The sequence below is a fragment of the Acomys minous genome, assembly GCF_964271855.1.
Source record: "Acomys minous genome assembly, chromosome: 8".
Taxonomy (NCBI): domain Eukaryota; kingdom Metazoa; phylum Chordata; class Mammalia; order Rodentia; family Muridae; genus Acomys; species Acomys minous.
In genome coordinates, this window is record NC_140489.1 from 125889845 (window position 1) to 125906688 (window position 16844).

The 16844-nt window shown below is 44.5% G+C and overlaps 1 protein-coding gene across 1 annotated transcript in view; it reads right to left on the reverse strand.

The window, feature by feature from the left end:
- The window catches only part of LOC311602988 (reversion-inducing cysteine-rich protein with Kazal motifs-like), a 28230-nt gene extending 27119 nt beyond the window's left edge, over positions 1 to 1111 (reverse strand). Inside the window, exons 1-2 of the mRNA XM_084791740.1 lie at positions 906 to 1111; positions 115 to 189 (exon numbers count right to left, since the gene is read on the reverse strand). Coding sequence (XP_084647866.1) covers positions 115 to 189; positions 906 to 932 — 102 coding nt within the window. The 5' untranslated portion in view covers positions 933 to 1111. The remainder of the gene's footprint in view (positions 1 to 114; positions 190 to 905) is intronic.
- Positions 1112 to 16844: the final 15733 nt, after the last annotated feature.

Below are 16844 nucleotides of genomic sequence, written 5' to 3' on the forward strand. Positions count from 1 at the left end.
TTAAATTTTTATTCTGATCACACATTCCAGCCACAGTGAAAAAGTTTGATAAATCTAAAAGTAACTCATCAGAGCAGCTCGTGTGTGCAAAGCTTCCTTGGCGACAAGACTCACCATCGTCTCTGGGCAATAATCTGGGGTTCTCTGCAGCAGGTGTTTCAACCGGGATTCGCTTTTTGAGGAGAAAATCTGTTTGACAGAAAGAAAAAAAAGGCAAAATCTTTTAGACTTTTTTTTTAAGAAAGAAGGGTAAAAGTATTGTCCTCTAGCTGTATCAGCTACCTAGAATGCTTCTCTTTTATAAAGGGACCGTTGGAGGCTCTAGATGGAGATTTGTCACACTTGGTCTCACTCCCAGCCCCGGCTGCTGTGGGCTCAGGACCCTCCTGCCTCAGCCTCCACCATGCCAGCATGGCATGGGAAGCTCCTGAGGTAACATTTCTTCTAACATTATTTAGGAAACAAACAAAAGCAGTCCAATCACTGCAGGTTGGGAATCTTCTCTATTAACTGGAAGTGGAAGAAAATAAGCTAACAACCTATGGGGGGCGGGAATAAAAGACCAAGAGAGGAAGAAAGAGAAAAGGAAGAAAAGATGACTATTTTAGCTGTTCTACAAGTTGTTTTTAATCAACTGGTGGTAATTTCAAAATAAACCACATTTACTTTACCCTTGCTATTAGTGAGGTAAAATTTGTTAAGCACCGTGGCGTAAGCTTAAAGAAAACACCATGGAACAGAGACAGAGCCATCTTTGAATGTACATGCTGAAGAGCTGGCAAGGTTTGCTTTCATGCTAAGTGAGTAAATGACCCGCCCCACACAGCAATTTCACTAGCACAATTATAGTTTGGTATCTCAGTAAAATATAAATCGTTATGTCACAGAAAGACCTTCCCAGTTACCTGCAAAGTTAAGGCTGTACAATGCATGGATGGTAAGGACAGTGAAAAGGATTCATTTCCAGTTAACTGTACTCAGTAGCCACCTGTTTCCATAACCTGCAACTATAATTAGAAAGTAACAGGACCCAGACTATCACCATTCTGCACTATCTAGTGAATCAGTGCATGGAGGCGATTGTCAGCAGTGACTGTGACATCATAAAGAGAGACAGCTACACCTAGTATCATTCATGGAGAAGACCTGCCAAACAAAACGTCATTAGGGAGATGTAAAGCAAACCTGGCTGTTCAATTTAAATATAAATAAAATTAAATCAAATAAATAGCAGAGTATGGGGCACTACCTGTAATCCCAACACACACACACACACACACACACACACACACACACACACACACACACACCCTCTTCCCAGAATTAGGTTGTACAATGAAGACTCTGGGTGGCTTTTATTCTGGCTCTTGAGAGGGAAGATCGTAGGCCCTTGGAATTTCCTCAACAGCAGGAGTATTATTATGGTATGAAGCAAGCCAACTGGGTGCTTCAGGATGGGGACTTGGCAGACCTGAAAGACTAGCTCACTGTAGCCAGAGGGTTGGGGATTTGAGTGCTTTGTCAACTTGTCCTCTCAACCTTTGGTGGTGGGAGAGGAGTGGGGAGTGAGTTCAACCATTTGACCCATACTTCAGCTAATTCTAGACAAGAAACTCTGACATAGAAGCTCAGTTAAGCTTCCCTGGCTGGTGACCACACTGATGTGCTGGGGAGGTGTTATACATGTAAACGTGCATTGATTCTGCAGGGTCTGGTGGCACGTGCCTTTAAACCTAACAGAGGTGTCTGAATACAAGGCCAGCCTGGCCTACATAGTGAGTGAGCTCTAGCCAGCCAGAGCTACACAGTGAGACCCTGCTTTGAAACTAAGCTGTACACACACACAGAGAGAGAGGGGGGGGGAGGAGAGACAGAGACAGAGACAGAGAGAGGGAGGAAGGTGATTGATTCCTTGAGAAGGAACAGGGTGCTCTGTACTTCCTCCCAGACCTGGCCCTGACAGTCTTTATTTGGCTGGTCCTCCTGGCTCCTATCCTTTATATAAGACAGCAGTTATATACTGAGCATGTACTCCACCTTGGAGCTACTCTGCAAAGAGTAATTTAAAGTATATTGCTGCTCTGAGCTCTGAGTTTTTCTCGTGAGCTACTGAACCTGATCACAGGAATGTTGGATCTGAACCCAGATCAAAAGTATGTGAGTGCAGCTGGAGAGATAGCTCTGTGGTTAAAAAGGCTTGCTACTTTTCCAGAGGACGGGGGTTCAATTTTAGCACCAATATCAGGCAGCTCAATATTGCCTTTAACTCTAGCCCCAGGGGATCCAACACCCTCTTTTGGCCTCTACAGGTACCTACACATACATGGCATACACTCAATAAAAAAATAAAAAATTAAATTAAATTTTAAAAAAAAGACTTTAACCTGGTGAGACAGGAGCTAGCTTCCTTAGCAAAGGAGAGATCAGGTGATCAGAAGCTAGTCACACTGCACATGACCCCTTCCCTGAGTAAGAAACTGGCTGGGTTTGTAGATTCCTTAATGGCATAGTCCACATGTCCTCAGAAGCGACCAATTCCAATAGAAATGGCCTCATTCTCTACCCAATTCCTACCATAAAATCCATGAAAGATCACTGGGCAGGGCAGCACACCAGGGCTCCCCCAGCAAGGACCTGCTCACACCTAGGAGTTTTTTTCCCATGGTTTTTTAGTAAAGTTGTTTGCTCTGGTTGATTCTTGTCAATGTTTCTTACTCTCGGGCATGAGACAACATACTCAAAAGCTACCAGCTAGGAGGACTTCAGTGACTGACTATCCAGTGTCTCCAATTCCCTGGTTAAGGTCACCATGAGCTAAGAAAGGCTCCACTGTACTCAAAGAACTTGAAGTAAGGTTGGCATACGTAGAAAGCAGTCTTGGCAAGGCCACGCCCTTTAGCTGGCAGGGTCTGCGCAGACTCTGGGTGGTTATGGCAGAACTGGATTGTAGTATTCCTAACTGGAGGTCCAGCAGAAAGAACATAGTGAAATGAGGTGGTTGATGGGATGGGGGTGTGGGCTCAAGAGGGGGTACTGTGCTGAGAGACAGGAACACTATAGTGAACAAAGGGTTGTATTCTTTAACTTCAGGTAAGCTGCAGTCGGGTGGTAGCATAACTAGCGTTTTAGGGATAGCCAATCTGGCTCTGGCAGCCCTGAAGCAGTGGGCAAGAGTAACTAAGCAGTCCTGGCTACAGTGTGGTCTAGCTGACCTTTGTCTTGGTTTTCACAAACAGGATCCTAAGAACTTGTTCAAGCTGTCAAAAGCTGGAGGGACCAAGCTGGATCCTACACAGTGACTCCTTCTGCTCCAGTAGGAGAGGACACGTGGGGTGACCTGGAAGGTTTGGTTGTTCCTATAGGATTAGGACAGTGCTTATCTCTGTGTCTTCAGCCTCAAAGGGAGTGAGACGGATCAGGGAGACAGATGCCCCTTGGATGATTAATATGCCCAAGGTCAAGCAGAAGTCTGAGCCAAAGTAAAAGAGTCAGACACAAGATGAAGGGTGAGATGCCAGGCCTTGTCCTGCCTTAGGTTCCCTGTGGGTGAAGAGTTCAATGCCTTCTATGAAATGCAGTTTCTAAGTGTCTGTTGTCTAGGATAAAATCCTAGCCAAGGATTCTTAAAGGCAGTGCCAGATGAAGAGGGAGGGGCCAGCATCCACCTTCTGTGTGAAACAGGGTGGGTATGATATCAGGCCTGCGCTGTGTCTTCTTGTGGGCTTGAACTGAAGCTGTCAAGGTCTGCACTGGCCCCTTAAGGATTGAGAAAAGAGGCAAATATAGACACGGACTGTAAGCTTGTGTTCAAACAGGCTACTTTGTAAAATTTCCGTGTGTGTGTGTGTGTGTGTGTGTGTGTGTGTGTGTGTGTGTCTGCACGTCACAGTACCTGTGTAGAGACTGCAATCTGAGGAGTGGGAGTGGCTTCTCTCCTTCTACCACTTGGGCCCTGGGGATTGAACTCAAATCTTCAGACTTAGCAGCCAGTACCATTTACATATTGAGCCCTCTCAACAACCCCAAGCAGCTAGCTTTTTACTGCAGGACTTCAGGAAGCCACTTAAACATTAATGTGTGTTGTTAAGCTGCTAATGAGGGACCTAGTATGGAGATGTCCCAAGCATACAGAATACTTTCTTCATGACAAGTGTTAACATCTCAGAATGCCAGTTTGAGAAATACCAAATTAGAGGAAAGGAAAAAGGATGCCAAACAACACCATGGGCACAGAGGAACTCAGGAATCTATAAAACCAGCAAGAACACACTGGGATAACCAGCTGAAACATATAACTATTCTTGCCCATAAAAGACATAGCTAAATTGATAGAGGACATCTAGGATTGCAAAGTCAGAGACAAGGAGAGAAAAATATATTTTAGACAATGGCTTAAATATATGTAAACCTAGACATGTGTGCACAAACAGCAATATCTATAATATAATTCGCCAGTCAAATAAAATCTACAGTTCTTGTACACAAATGAAATAAACACTGGTTTTTACATTGAAAATAGGATTAGTAGTGGAGGGGGAAAGAATGAATAAAAAAGTGAATAAGAAAGAGATTTTCTTAAAAAGGCAGCACTGCAGTTTCTTCTGTGCTGTTACTGTAAGTTCTCAGTGTCTGACTTAGCGATTCTTTTCAGCCTGTTGGTATGGCGCAGAGCTGCAATCCCAGCATGCTGTGTCCTGACTCTAAGAGTGAAAGTCCCCTGTGTAGCCCTCTGCCTGGGGGACTGCTCAAGCATTCCTGAGATCCCCTCCTGCACACAGGCCTGCAAAGACACTGTATCTACAACCTTCCTGGAGGGAAGGAAGGCCCTTGATTGACCTGATGTGCTCTAGAAGCTGGCACTTTCTTCTACCTTCTTAACATGATGGTCATGTGAGGGCAGAAAATGCAGCGTATTTGTAGCAAAGATAACTCAGAGTAACATATGGTCCCAATAAACATGGGCTTAACGAAAAGAAAACAAGCAGGCAGACAGGAGTCTGATTTGGGCCTAGGAATTTTTTGGGGAAAAAAGTTCCTTGAAGCAAAGGTCTATTTAAAACAGTCACGAAATGTACTCTAATTAAAACTCTGAGAGCAACTGGAAATTTTACTTAAAATATAAATACAGAAGCCCTTCCCCCATTTTACATTTAATACTGAAGGTCAAATGAGAAGTTTCCAGAAAGAAACTGCACCTTCAGCTGAGCCTTCTGCGAGGCTGGTGAACAGTTTCACTTCAACGGCAGTCCAGATCCTAATTACAATTTATCTTGGGCTATCTTTAGCCCCTCAAACACACTGTGACTTTTTGGAATGTATTCAATTAACAAAATCCTAGTTTTCACCAGCCAAAAGGCTAAGAACACTAGCAGGCAGCACGAGGCCCACAGAAGTCACCCCGCTTTGCCCAACCCATCTATTTAATGTCCCCACCGATGTGTCCGGAAGTGCCTTGATTTATGACTTCCTTTGTTCTCTGACTATAAAAATTTCATCAAATTGTTACAACATTGGAACATGGAATTTGGGGTAACCTACATCTGTTCCTGCACTATGGCCACTGATAATATTTGGCTTCAGAATAAACTACCGCCTACCCTTTTGAGGTGACAGTTGTGTATTTGTGTTGGTACAAGCTAAAATAAAAATGCATATGTACAAAAAAGAAAGAAACCATAAAATTTGGGAAATAAAGACAAAAGGGAAAACAATTTTTACTCCAACTGTCCCGCTGCAACCTCAGCTGAGATTCTGGCATATTTCCTTTTAGCTTTTCCAAAGCTTTTTCTGGTACTTCTGACAAAGCAGGATAAAAGAGAGCAGGCAGAAATCCTCCAGTAATAACCCCTTCCCCTCAACCGAGCATCCTCTCTAATAGCACATTTCTGCCCCTGGGAGGACTGCTACCATCCACCAACAGGCCCGGGAGCCACTGCCCCACTCATTCTGTACAGCAGACATTACTGTATTAGTGCACATTTTTCTTACTTTTAAACAATAAAAACTTATAATCTTTAGCATTACATCCTTTTCAGGAAATAAATGTATACACTTACTCAATTCATATCCCTTTACTAATGCAATTAAAGGAGATATTAAAGGTCTTTATCTTTTTTAGGATAATTAAAACGGATCATCATTCAGCTATAACTGGGGCAAAGGGGTAGGGATGACATAAAACAAAATCAAATCAAAACAAGACCGTACCATGCAATGCCGAGTGCTTTCTGCAAGGCAAGTATTCCAGAAACGTTTGGTTTTATAATTTGACTCTTATTTGCCTATTTGTTCACCTAATTTGTTGTAGTTTAAAACTCTGCTCATTGTCATAAAATGGAACTGGACAAGGAGAGAAGAGTTCAAAATAAAACCCGATATTGACATAAGAATAAAAAACATCGGTTTAAACTTACTGAAGAGATACAGATGTCATCTTGCAGTCTTAGTCTAAGACTTTGATTATGAAAGTAATGAAAACCAAAAGGGAACTGCTAAAGGCCATGCTTGCTGGTTTTAAGAAGGATTGGTATAGCCTAGGAATATTTGAGCAGAATTATCCAATAATCAGAAACACCAAGGCCTGGCTGCCGCTGGAGACCACATGCAAACTAAACAGAGGCAAGCAAGCGGCATGCACACACTCCAGCCGCACTAGGAAAATGCAATTGCTAAGGCTAGCTAGCATTTAAGGAAGCAAATATATACCGCAATCTAAAAATAATACCCCTACAATTACAGGCTTTTTGAAGTTAAAAGGGATTTTTCCAAAGAAGCCTCCCCGAGGCTGCAATTCAATCTTGTCATTGCAAAGCCATTCTTGTTTTCTTTGCTAAAGAAAATAGGTTCTCTAATAAATACATCACAAAGAACTATTAAAACAGAATATGCATATAAATACATATATTCATATCTATCCTAGACTATTGAGAAGAAAAAAAATCTGGGCTAATAATGAAATCAGAAACAAAAAGACAAATTTAAAAAATAGGAACTTATTTTTAGTATGTGAGATCTTTTATGATAAAGTCTGACTTTTAAGACAACTTAGAAAGTGACAATCACTAAAAGACAACTGTAACTTTAACTTACAAACACAGACTTGCAAACTGTCACACTTGTATCTTTAAAACATGTAAGGTGGGCACTGTGCTGTAGGCCTGAAATCTTAGCACCCAGGAGGCTCAGGGAGAAGAGTCACGGTGAATTAGAGGCAAACCTGGGGTACAATGTAAGACTGTCTAAAAAGAAAAAAAATCCATAAAACTCCTCAAGTCTCCCCAAAACAAAGACTCAAAGATATGTAAGTATATGCTTTATTTTTATATTTTATCAGCCAAGGGAGAGCCAAAAGCAAACGCTGAGCCATATGCCCAGCACGCACTGCTTCATGTGTCGACACATACACAGAACCAGGCACACATTAGCTTGTTTCTGCATTACAGATCGCGCCCACTGCCTGTCAACACTGCAATGACCTCATTCGGCTCCAATACCAACATAACGTCTACTCAACATCTTCTCACTTTCTTCTAGGAGTGTTAAACTGTGAAAAGTAGGAATCATGAAGGCCTGCTTAAGCCTATGGACGAAAGAGAGGGACTCCTGGTAGGATCCCAGAATGAAGTGTCGGATCTGGTCTGTCACTAACCCTTACTCTCTCTACTTCATGGGCCCAGATAGTCAGTGGGAAGAAAATCTGCTTCTTATTACTTTCCTCCAGATAGGCATTTCCTTTTTCTAACTTAAAATGCATTACATTCTTTTTCAGGATGCTAGGCTATTACATAAACCCTCAAATGTCAACTGTTTGAAACTTGGCCCTTAATGTTACACGTCTTTCTCTCTTTTGTATTATTACAAAACGTCTTAAATGGAACCAGAGCCTCGAAGGTGCCCTAAGACACAGACCCCGGGCCTGCAGCCTTGGCCCCTACCCCCTCCTCTGATGAGCTAATCATTGAACAAGCCGAAGCACTCTCCCACCTTCACCCCAAGAGCAGAATAGTCGGGGCAGACACTGCCGAAGGGGTCAGTGACCTGGAAAGCTGTGTGCCAGAGGAGACAGTCTTGGATGGAGATAATGAGAGGGGAAATGAGACCGCCTGAACAGGACTACAAACCAGGCCTTCACTGAAACACAATTTAATAATTGTGCTCTCAATTTCTGCTTCAGACCTTCTACAGACCCACAGTGGCAGTCTTTTTCCATTATTTTACCAATGCCCTTCACATAAGAAACCCGTACTATATGCTCCCCAGAATGTAGTGCAAGGAATGAGGCTCAACTTACAATCAAACTTGAAACTTCTTTTTATCGAACAGTGCAAACTGGATGAAGCCACAGATGTCTTAGAGATGGAAGGGCTACTGGAAATAACTAGCCCAGTGTGTTCCAAAGTGTTAGAAGGAAAGTTAAATAGTAAACATTTTCTTCACACAGCTGTTTTATTGAGATATAAATCACATCTTGGGAAGTTCACCCCTTTTAAGTGTATTAATTCAGTTATTTTCAGCATACTCAGCTGAAACATTTCTCCCACCCAAAAAGAAACACCCAGTAGCCATTCTCTAGCAAATACGTGTCTTTGGACCTTTTATTGTGAACTTATAAGATGGGCTACAATGTAGTGTGTTTCATTCACTCACATTCACACACACTGGGATGTTTGTTTGTTTGTTGTTTTGTTTGTGACAGGGTTTCTCTGTGTAGCCTTGGCTGTCCTGGACTCACTTGGTAGATGAAGCTGGCTTTGAACTCAGAGAACCCCCTGCCTCTGCCCCCAGAGTGCTAGGATTACAGGTGTGCACCACCACGCTCGGCATCATTGATTATATTTTTGTTCCTCCTTTTCTGCTTCTCATTTTTTGTTTTATTTCAGTCAGGTTATCACCTGTGACCCAGGCTGGCCTGGGTTTTGTGGCAACACTCATAGCTTAGCCTTCCAGGAATTACAAGTGTAAACCATTACACCTGATTTGTCCAAATACATTTTTTTTAAAAAGATGTATTTATTTTATGTATACATATAAGTACACTGTCTTCATGCATACCAGAAGAGAGCATCAGATCCTATTACAGATGGTTATAAGCCACCATGTGGTTGCTGGGAACTGAACTCAGGACCTCTGGAAGAGCAGCTAGTGCTCTTAACCCACTGAGCCATCTCTCCAGCCCTTGTCCTAATACATTTAAGAGCTAACTTTTTAGCGTCTGCTATGCTGAATTCTATACATGGATACCTCACAGTAAAATCTAGAACAGTGGTTCCCAATTTTCCTAAAACTGTGACTCTTTAATACTCATGTTGTGGTGACCCCCAACCATGAAATTATTTTTGTTGTTACTTCATAACTTTAACCTTGCTAGTGTTATGAATCATAATGTAAATATCTGTGGGTTTTGAAGGTCTTAGGTGACCCCTGTGGAAAAAATATGGTTGGACACCCCCCTCCCAAAGGAGTCACATCCCACAGGTCAGAGAACTGCTGATCTAGAAGGTACCACATACAAGACTGTGAATATTAAAGCACAAAAGGATTAAGGGTAAGTAACTTGCTGAAGTCTGCCTAAAGGTTTCACTCTACAACAGTGGGATAAAAAAGGACAACTAGCATTATATAGATAGCTATCTTTGGGCTAACTAGAACCCAGAGAGGGAAGCCGAGTTAGCCATGAATTCCCAGCTTGCTTTCTTTCTTTTTCTTTCTTTCTTTCTTTCTTTCTTTCTTTCTCTTTCCTTTTCTGTTAGTTTCCTTACTAGTTAATAGCTAAATTTAGAAGCTAATTAGTTAATTAATCCCAGGCTCCTGACAGAAGCTTTCCCTTCTCCAAATGCTTGCTTTTAATAAACAACAGCCCGAACTCGTTAATTTTAATATTACAGGTTTTCTTAAAAACTTTGTTAGACTGAGTTTTGTTTTCCCCTAAAGTATCTCACCCTGTAGACAACACATTCCTCCATTACTTTTGTCATCTTTTGTTGGCTAGTAATACTAGGTTTTTCTCATCTCCTAGGTGAATGTCACCCCTCCTCTGTGCACACATAGCCCTGCCGGCATCTCTACTCTCAACACGTTTGCCTGACCAAAGGACTTACAGCTCCTGTCTTATGCTCCCGATCAGCCTGAGGTGTACCGGGAGGCACACGCTAGGGTCAAGTCCTAAAGCTGAGCAAGCGCAAAAAGGGCAATCAGAAGGCTGCCAAGCTTCCTATTCATCTTGGGCTGTAATTGCCCAAGAACACACCCCTCTCCTAAAGCCCGCCTGCTCCAGGGTGATTTAACGATTCATAGTGGTCCCACACCCACCCACCAGCAGGATCTCAGGCTGCAGCTCTGTGGAGCCTATCAGTGTGGACTGCCACTCTCGGGCCAAGTCAGGCAAATTAACAAGTGACAACAAACTGGCTGGGTTAAGGTTAGGGTTAGGGAGCTGCACCTACGAATCCCGTGTGCCCGGCGTGGCTAAGCGGAGCGCAGGCACCTCCCAGCTTTCTGACAGAGACCCGGGCGGGGGACTAGGGTCGGGGAGAGCAAGGGGCTCTCGTCTGGGAGGTGACAGAGCAAAGGCCTGGAACTCAAGTCACCACCCCCGGGGGTCGGAAGATCTTCAAGTCAGAGAGAAGCCGAGGGCAGGGAGCGGCCTCCGGGTCCTCCGCCGCCCGCGGGTCTGGGGGTACACGCGCACCCACCCCGCCCCCCCGGCCGCGCGCCATCTTGGAGCGCTGAGGCGCTCGCCCGGGACCGCCCCAACCGCGGCTACTCACCCGCGCTGCCCGGGGCCAGGGCCCCCGTCACCTCAGCGACCCCCGCCGCGGCCAGCAGAAGCAGCAGCGCGCCTCGCGAGGAGGCCGCGACGCTCGCCGCCATGTCCGGGCCGGGCGGGTCCGAAGCCGCGGGATGCTCGGACCCAGCTTGGCGGCAGCAGCCGCTGGCACCAGGCCACGCCCCCCGGCGCCTTGGCTCTCTGGTGATTGGCTGGTGCTCTCAGAAGCCCCGCCCTAGCCGCTCTGAGTTTCCAAAAACTCCCCCCGGGGGGCGGCAGCGCGCCCTTGGACCCTGGCTCTTTGTTGTGGGCCAGCTTGTGTGTCACCTTTGGCCTTGGGCTCCTGGATGTTGGCCTTCAAACAGAAAGTCAGAGGCTTGGGACCCCGGCATGCTGGGACACATGGGGACCCTCGCAGCTCAGAGATAACGAGCCGGCCAAGATCACTCTGCAGGTCCGTCTGATAGCCAAGGACTAAGTCAAAGCTGAACCATAAGAGTTGCACCCCTAGCTTTGTCCTCCTGAATCCTCTTCAATATCCCGTCCAGCCTGGACCTAAAGAAGGTCACCTGGCCTCCCGTGAAACCCAAAAGGCTCTGCTGAGGGCATGGACTCACAGGGTGGCCTCACTGTGCCATTCACACACTGCAGGTACCTTGTTCCACTCAGAGAAAAGGACAGGGCAGCTTGTATGATTAGACTTGGGAGACCCTTGAAATTCAGAATTGGTCAGAGAGGATTTGGAAGTGGATCTTCCCACGCCACTCCAGCAGCGTGGAGAAAGTTCCAGAGGATCTACTAATCAAAGCTAATTCATTGTGTAGGAACGCCTCCCCTCTTCCTGGCTGCTGCGCTCTTGAGCAGACAGCACAGCTTCCATTTTAGAGTTACCTTGCTGTTCAGAAGTGAAGCCAGTTGCTTTTTTTCCAGATGCCTCTACTCTGGTCACTAAACGCATGAGTACTGCATTGCATCTTTTCTTCCCGACCCCCCCCCCCCCCAGGCAAATAATAGTGGAAAGAGCAAGGTCCTGGCGCACTCCTTGCGTTGTACACTGCTCCCAAGTAGCCCTGTATCTACGCGTGAGAGCATTTTACTTCTGAGTCCCGCCCAACTGTCACGCTGGGCTTCCTTGATAAGATGAATGAAGATACTGTGATTATTTATTCGTGTATATTTTGGAGATAGGATCGCATACGACTCAGGCTGACCTTGAATTTACCAGGAAACCAAGGCCGGTCTTGATTTTCTTATCAAGTGCTGAAATTACAGGCATCCAGCTTGTACTGTATTTAGAATGCCTAGGACAGTACTTGACCCAGTTGAGTAATGTGAACACTCTCAAACTGAGAGAGCTTAACTTGGGCCATGGGACTAGCTGGCTGTAGTTATTTCCCACCCTGCCTCAAGTACTTTGTACTTCTCTAAAACGACAAGACTTCCTTCCTTCTTTCTTTCTTTTTCTTTCTTTTTTGTTGTTGTTTTGTTTTTTGAGACAGGGTTTCTCTGTGTAGCCTTGGGTGTCCTAGACTCACTTTGTAGACCAGACTAGTCTCGAACTCACAGAGATCCTCCCGCCTCTGCCTCCCTAGTGCTGGGATTAAAGGCGTGCGCCACCCCGCCCGGCTACAATAGGCTTTCCTTAAAAACAACTTTTTTTTTGAGAATTTTATACATGAGTACTATATTGCATCATTTCTCCCACCTTCTTCCCTTTTCAACTAAGGCTTTACTTTTTAGAGAAGTTTTAGGCTCGTAACAAAGTTGAATGGAAGGTACAGAAAGCACGTGTCTCTTGCCCCTCGTGTCCCAGCCTCACAGGCGACCAGTGTCTCCTACCATAGTACAGTGCGCCTGCGCTGACCCATCAATAGGATTCACTATTAGGACTGTGCAGTCTGTGCGCTTTGACAAATGTATGTTTATCTACCCTCTCTTCCTATTAACCTTTTGTTTGTTTGTTGTTTTGTTTTTTATTTTTGTTTTTCGAGAGGGTTTCTCTGTGTGGCCTTGACTGTCCTGGACTTGCTTTTATAGATCAGGCTGGCCTCGAACTCACAGCGATCCACCTGCCTCTGCCTCCCTAGTGCTGGGATTAAAGGCGTGTGCCACCACACCTGGCCACCCTATTAACTTTTAAAAATGTAGCAGCTAGTTAGAAAAATTATACAGCGCACTTTGGAGCTCACACTGTATTTCTGTCCTATAATGCTGAAGTAATCCTGTTTCGTTTTAAAATGATTGATGGTTAGAGATTAGTGTGGTACTTTTTAAAAGGATTGATCGACCAGTAATTGTTCTGATGCAAAGAGCCATCTCACTGTATTTTAAAGAAAACCCATTAAATCTCCCCCCTCTCAGCCGGGCGTGGTGGCACACGCCTTTAATCCCAGCACTTGGGAGGCAGAGGCAGGCGGATTGCTGTGAGTTCAAGGCCAGCCTGGCCTACAAAGCGAGTCCAGGACAGCCAAGGTTACACAGAGGAACTCTGTCTCGAAAAACCCAAGAAAACAAAAACAAAAAATAAAAAATCTCCCTCCTCTCTCTCCCACTCCTCTCCTGTGCTTAGGATTGAAGCAGGGGCCTCACACATGGTAAGCAGGTGCTGTACCACTGAGCTATGTCCCCAGCCCCCTCCACAAATCTTTTGATTAATGGTTTTGTGGTGTATTTTCCCTAGGATTTTATCCCTCCTTTTTGTTTCATTTTGAGACAGGGTCTCCTTAGGTAGTACCTCACTGGCATCAAACTTGAAATCTTCCTCTCTTAGCTTCCAAAGTGCCCCAACCCCCTTAAAAATTTTCAAGTATAGTTCTCTTTGTCTTTTTCTATTCCCCTCCTCATAATAGTCATGCCTCCCCCTTTTAATATTCTTGATAACATTTTTATTTTTATAATGGCAATTTAATGTCCTTGTTTGATTATTCAATTATCTCTATACCTGCTTATATTGATTTTTCCAGTTCTGAGTAATATTTTCCTTTTCCTTTGCATACTGGGCAGATTTTGGTTGTATGCTATACATATGAATTTTGTGTTTGGAGTGCTAAATGAGTGTGTGTGTGTGTGTGTGTGTGTGTGTGTGTGTGTATACTATAAGGACTGTTACTATGGTTTTTCAGGCATGCAGTTAAGTTACTTGAGGATCTACTGAGATCACACATCTGTTTCATCAGTGTCACCATATTTTCCTTTTATATGATTAAATGTATGAATGACAAGCTCTTTAAAGTCCTAGTCTACTAACTCCAGCATCTGGATAATCCTGGCAAGGACTTCTAGTGACTGATTTTAATCTTGATAATTGATTGTATTTTCTAACCTCTTCACGACTAATACATCTGTACTTTATAGTAGACCTAGGACAAGATCCCTACAAGCCCAGTCTTCACCATTAGGTCATGGCTTGTTACTGTAGCAAGAAAAATGGAAACTGTAGAAACAGAACCCAATCGGAAGCCTAAACTTATAAATAAAGTATAATTCAGTATAATTCACGAGTTTAACATTCTGCACATTGGAAAGGATAACATAACTTGAAGCCGAATATTTTTTTTAAAAAGTATTCATGGGGAGGCCTGGTGACACTCAGAAGAAGGATAGCAGGCTACCAAGAAGAGACTTGATACCCTATGAGCATATACAGGGGGAGGAGGTCCCCTTCAGTCACAGACGTAGGGGATGGGAGTAAGAGGAAAGTAGGAGGGAGGGAGGAATGTGAAGATACAAGGGATGGGCTAACAACTGAGATGTAATATAAATAAATAAAATAAAATATTTTTTTAAAGTAATAAAGAAAAAAAAAGTATTTAGTACCAAGTACTAAATGGAGGAGAGATGAGGAAGTGTGCTGCTCAGTGACTGATGTATGCAATGTTGGATTTCCAGAGGGAGAAGAGAATTAGAGGGCAGAAAATGAACAAGAGATTGGTACCTGGCAACTTCCCAAATGGGGTGGAAAGCACACAGAAAGCTGAGTGTACCCTTAGGACAAATTCAAAGAAATTTCACCCTAGACATCATAATGAAACCGGCAGATAAGGATACAATGGCTACCTATAAGAAGGTAATAATCACACAGAGGAAGGCTGATATTTTCAGAAACAACGGAAGCCGCTCAGCCACCCCCAGCGCTATCACCCTAGTCAATCACTCTGCCTTGCTTGGGCTGTGGAAGAAGCTTCCTAATTGACCTTTCTTTTATCCATTAGCCCCTGTAGTCTTTTTTCAAAAAAAAAAAAAAAAAAGCAATTACAGAAACCCTTTTAAGCAGCTCGCTTTGTTACTCTGTAGAGCCTTCTGGAGTCCTCCCATCCCACTCAGGAAGTAAGAATCACAGTAATTAAGATATCTCCCTATGCCTTCCTGCTTACCTCTCTGACCTCATTTCTCAGTGACCCTCTGATTCAGGGGCACACACTCCAGCCACATCCTGCCGTGCCTCTGCTTAGTTCCTCCATGCGGCTCTGGCTTGGGCTCTTTGCACAGTTCTCTCTCTCTCCTTGGTGAAAGGAAGCGGGTTTATTTACAGTTTTGGCCAGAACTAGTGAGAGGAAAGGTCTTGGCTCCTCTCAAGCATTCACAGAACACCTGATGCCCTCTTCTGGTCTTTGTGTGTATACAGTCACACTCTTGGATGAACACACACACACACACACACACACACACACACACACACACACACTTATTTAGAAAAAGAAGCTGCAACAAAAGCCAGGGGGTGTGCATATGCACATTTAGATCTAGCTATGAGGCAATTACAGCGCTGTGAGAAGTCGTGCCTGGGAGTAGCTGTTCCTCTGGCTTTCCTCGCCTCCAGCTTAGGATTTCTTAGATCAATTTTAATTGTTCATTCTTACAGACTAAGGGGATGGCCAATGTGTGCAACAAAGGATGCTGGTCAGTCAGCCACAGCCCTTCACATCCTCATCAGTCCCCGAAAATGAGATTCCTCTAGTACTGGGGGGAGAAGTTCAGAGGTGAAAAGAGGGTTTCTTGTGAGGGAGGCACTGGCTGGGTCACAGAGACCCTATGACAGAAATCTGGCCCTTATTTCCTATGTGGAAGGGAGAGATCTTATGAAGTTTCTCTATGCACAGCATGTGAGGAACTGACTAGAAACAGCTTCCAATGTGTGTCTGTTCTTGCTCCCCACAGAAGAGTAGATGGCTGCTTTCTGTGCCTTTCACAGGAGGCAATGTAAAAGTTTGCAAGCCAAGATCCTGAAGAGAACTCAAGTTCAGAAGGAGGGGGGAGAGCCTACAGCCCCTGTGTTCATGGCCTGTGCAACTGGAGGCCAGATGAGAATGCAGGTGTCAACAGGGGCTGACAGTGACAGCTGAGGACCAGATGCCCTGCCTTCTTCCAGGCCCAACTGCTGGCTTGGGCTCTAGAAACTTCTTCCAAAATCAGGGCAGATGCTTGAGAATGGCCTTGACTAAATTAATCAGAGGGAACAGGATGTGCAGAGGCAATTGTTTATCCATTAAAGATCAGAGAACACTGTCAGAACTTCCCAGCCAGAGACATTATTTTCCATTTGTGCATCACGCTTACTATTTATTAGTTTACTAACTGGGAGTATGGCCATGGAGAACAAAGGCCGCCCATTGCCCTGGAGCAGAAGCATCGTAGCTGGGGCCTGCTGACTTTCAGACAAGAAGCTCTTCCCCACTGCATCCAACACCAATATGTTATAAAACTCACCACTGTCCTCTCCACCCTGAGAAGCCCTCAACCTGAGATGTCCAGACACTATTCTGCCTCCACAGAGCGCTCCAGACATGAGCCTGTATACCTGACATCGACCTTGTAGTCTTGTCCCTGTGTTTATTCATTACTATAACATTCAAACTTCAATCATTTCAGGGGCTGGGGAAAGGGCTCAGTGGTTAAGGGAGAGGACCCAAGTTTGGACCTGGCACTCATGTCAGACTTTTTAGAATTATATTGAGAGTTCAGGACATTATTACACCTCTGTGGAAGCCTCTAGGATGTATGGCATCAAGAGCGAGCCTCTTTGTGAGCCACGGACTCTGTTGAGGGTGTAACTCCAGCTCCAGGAGGTCCTTCCGGCACC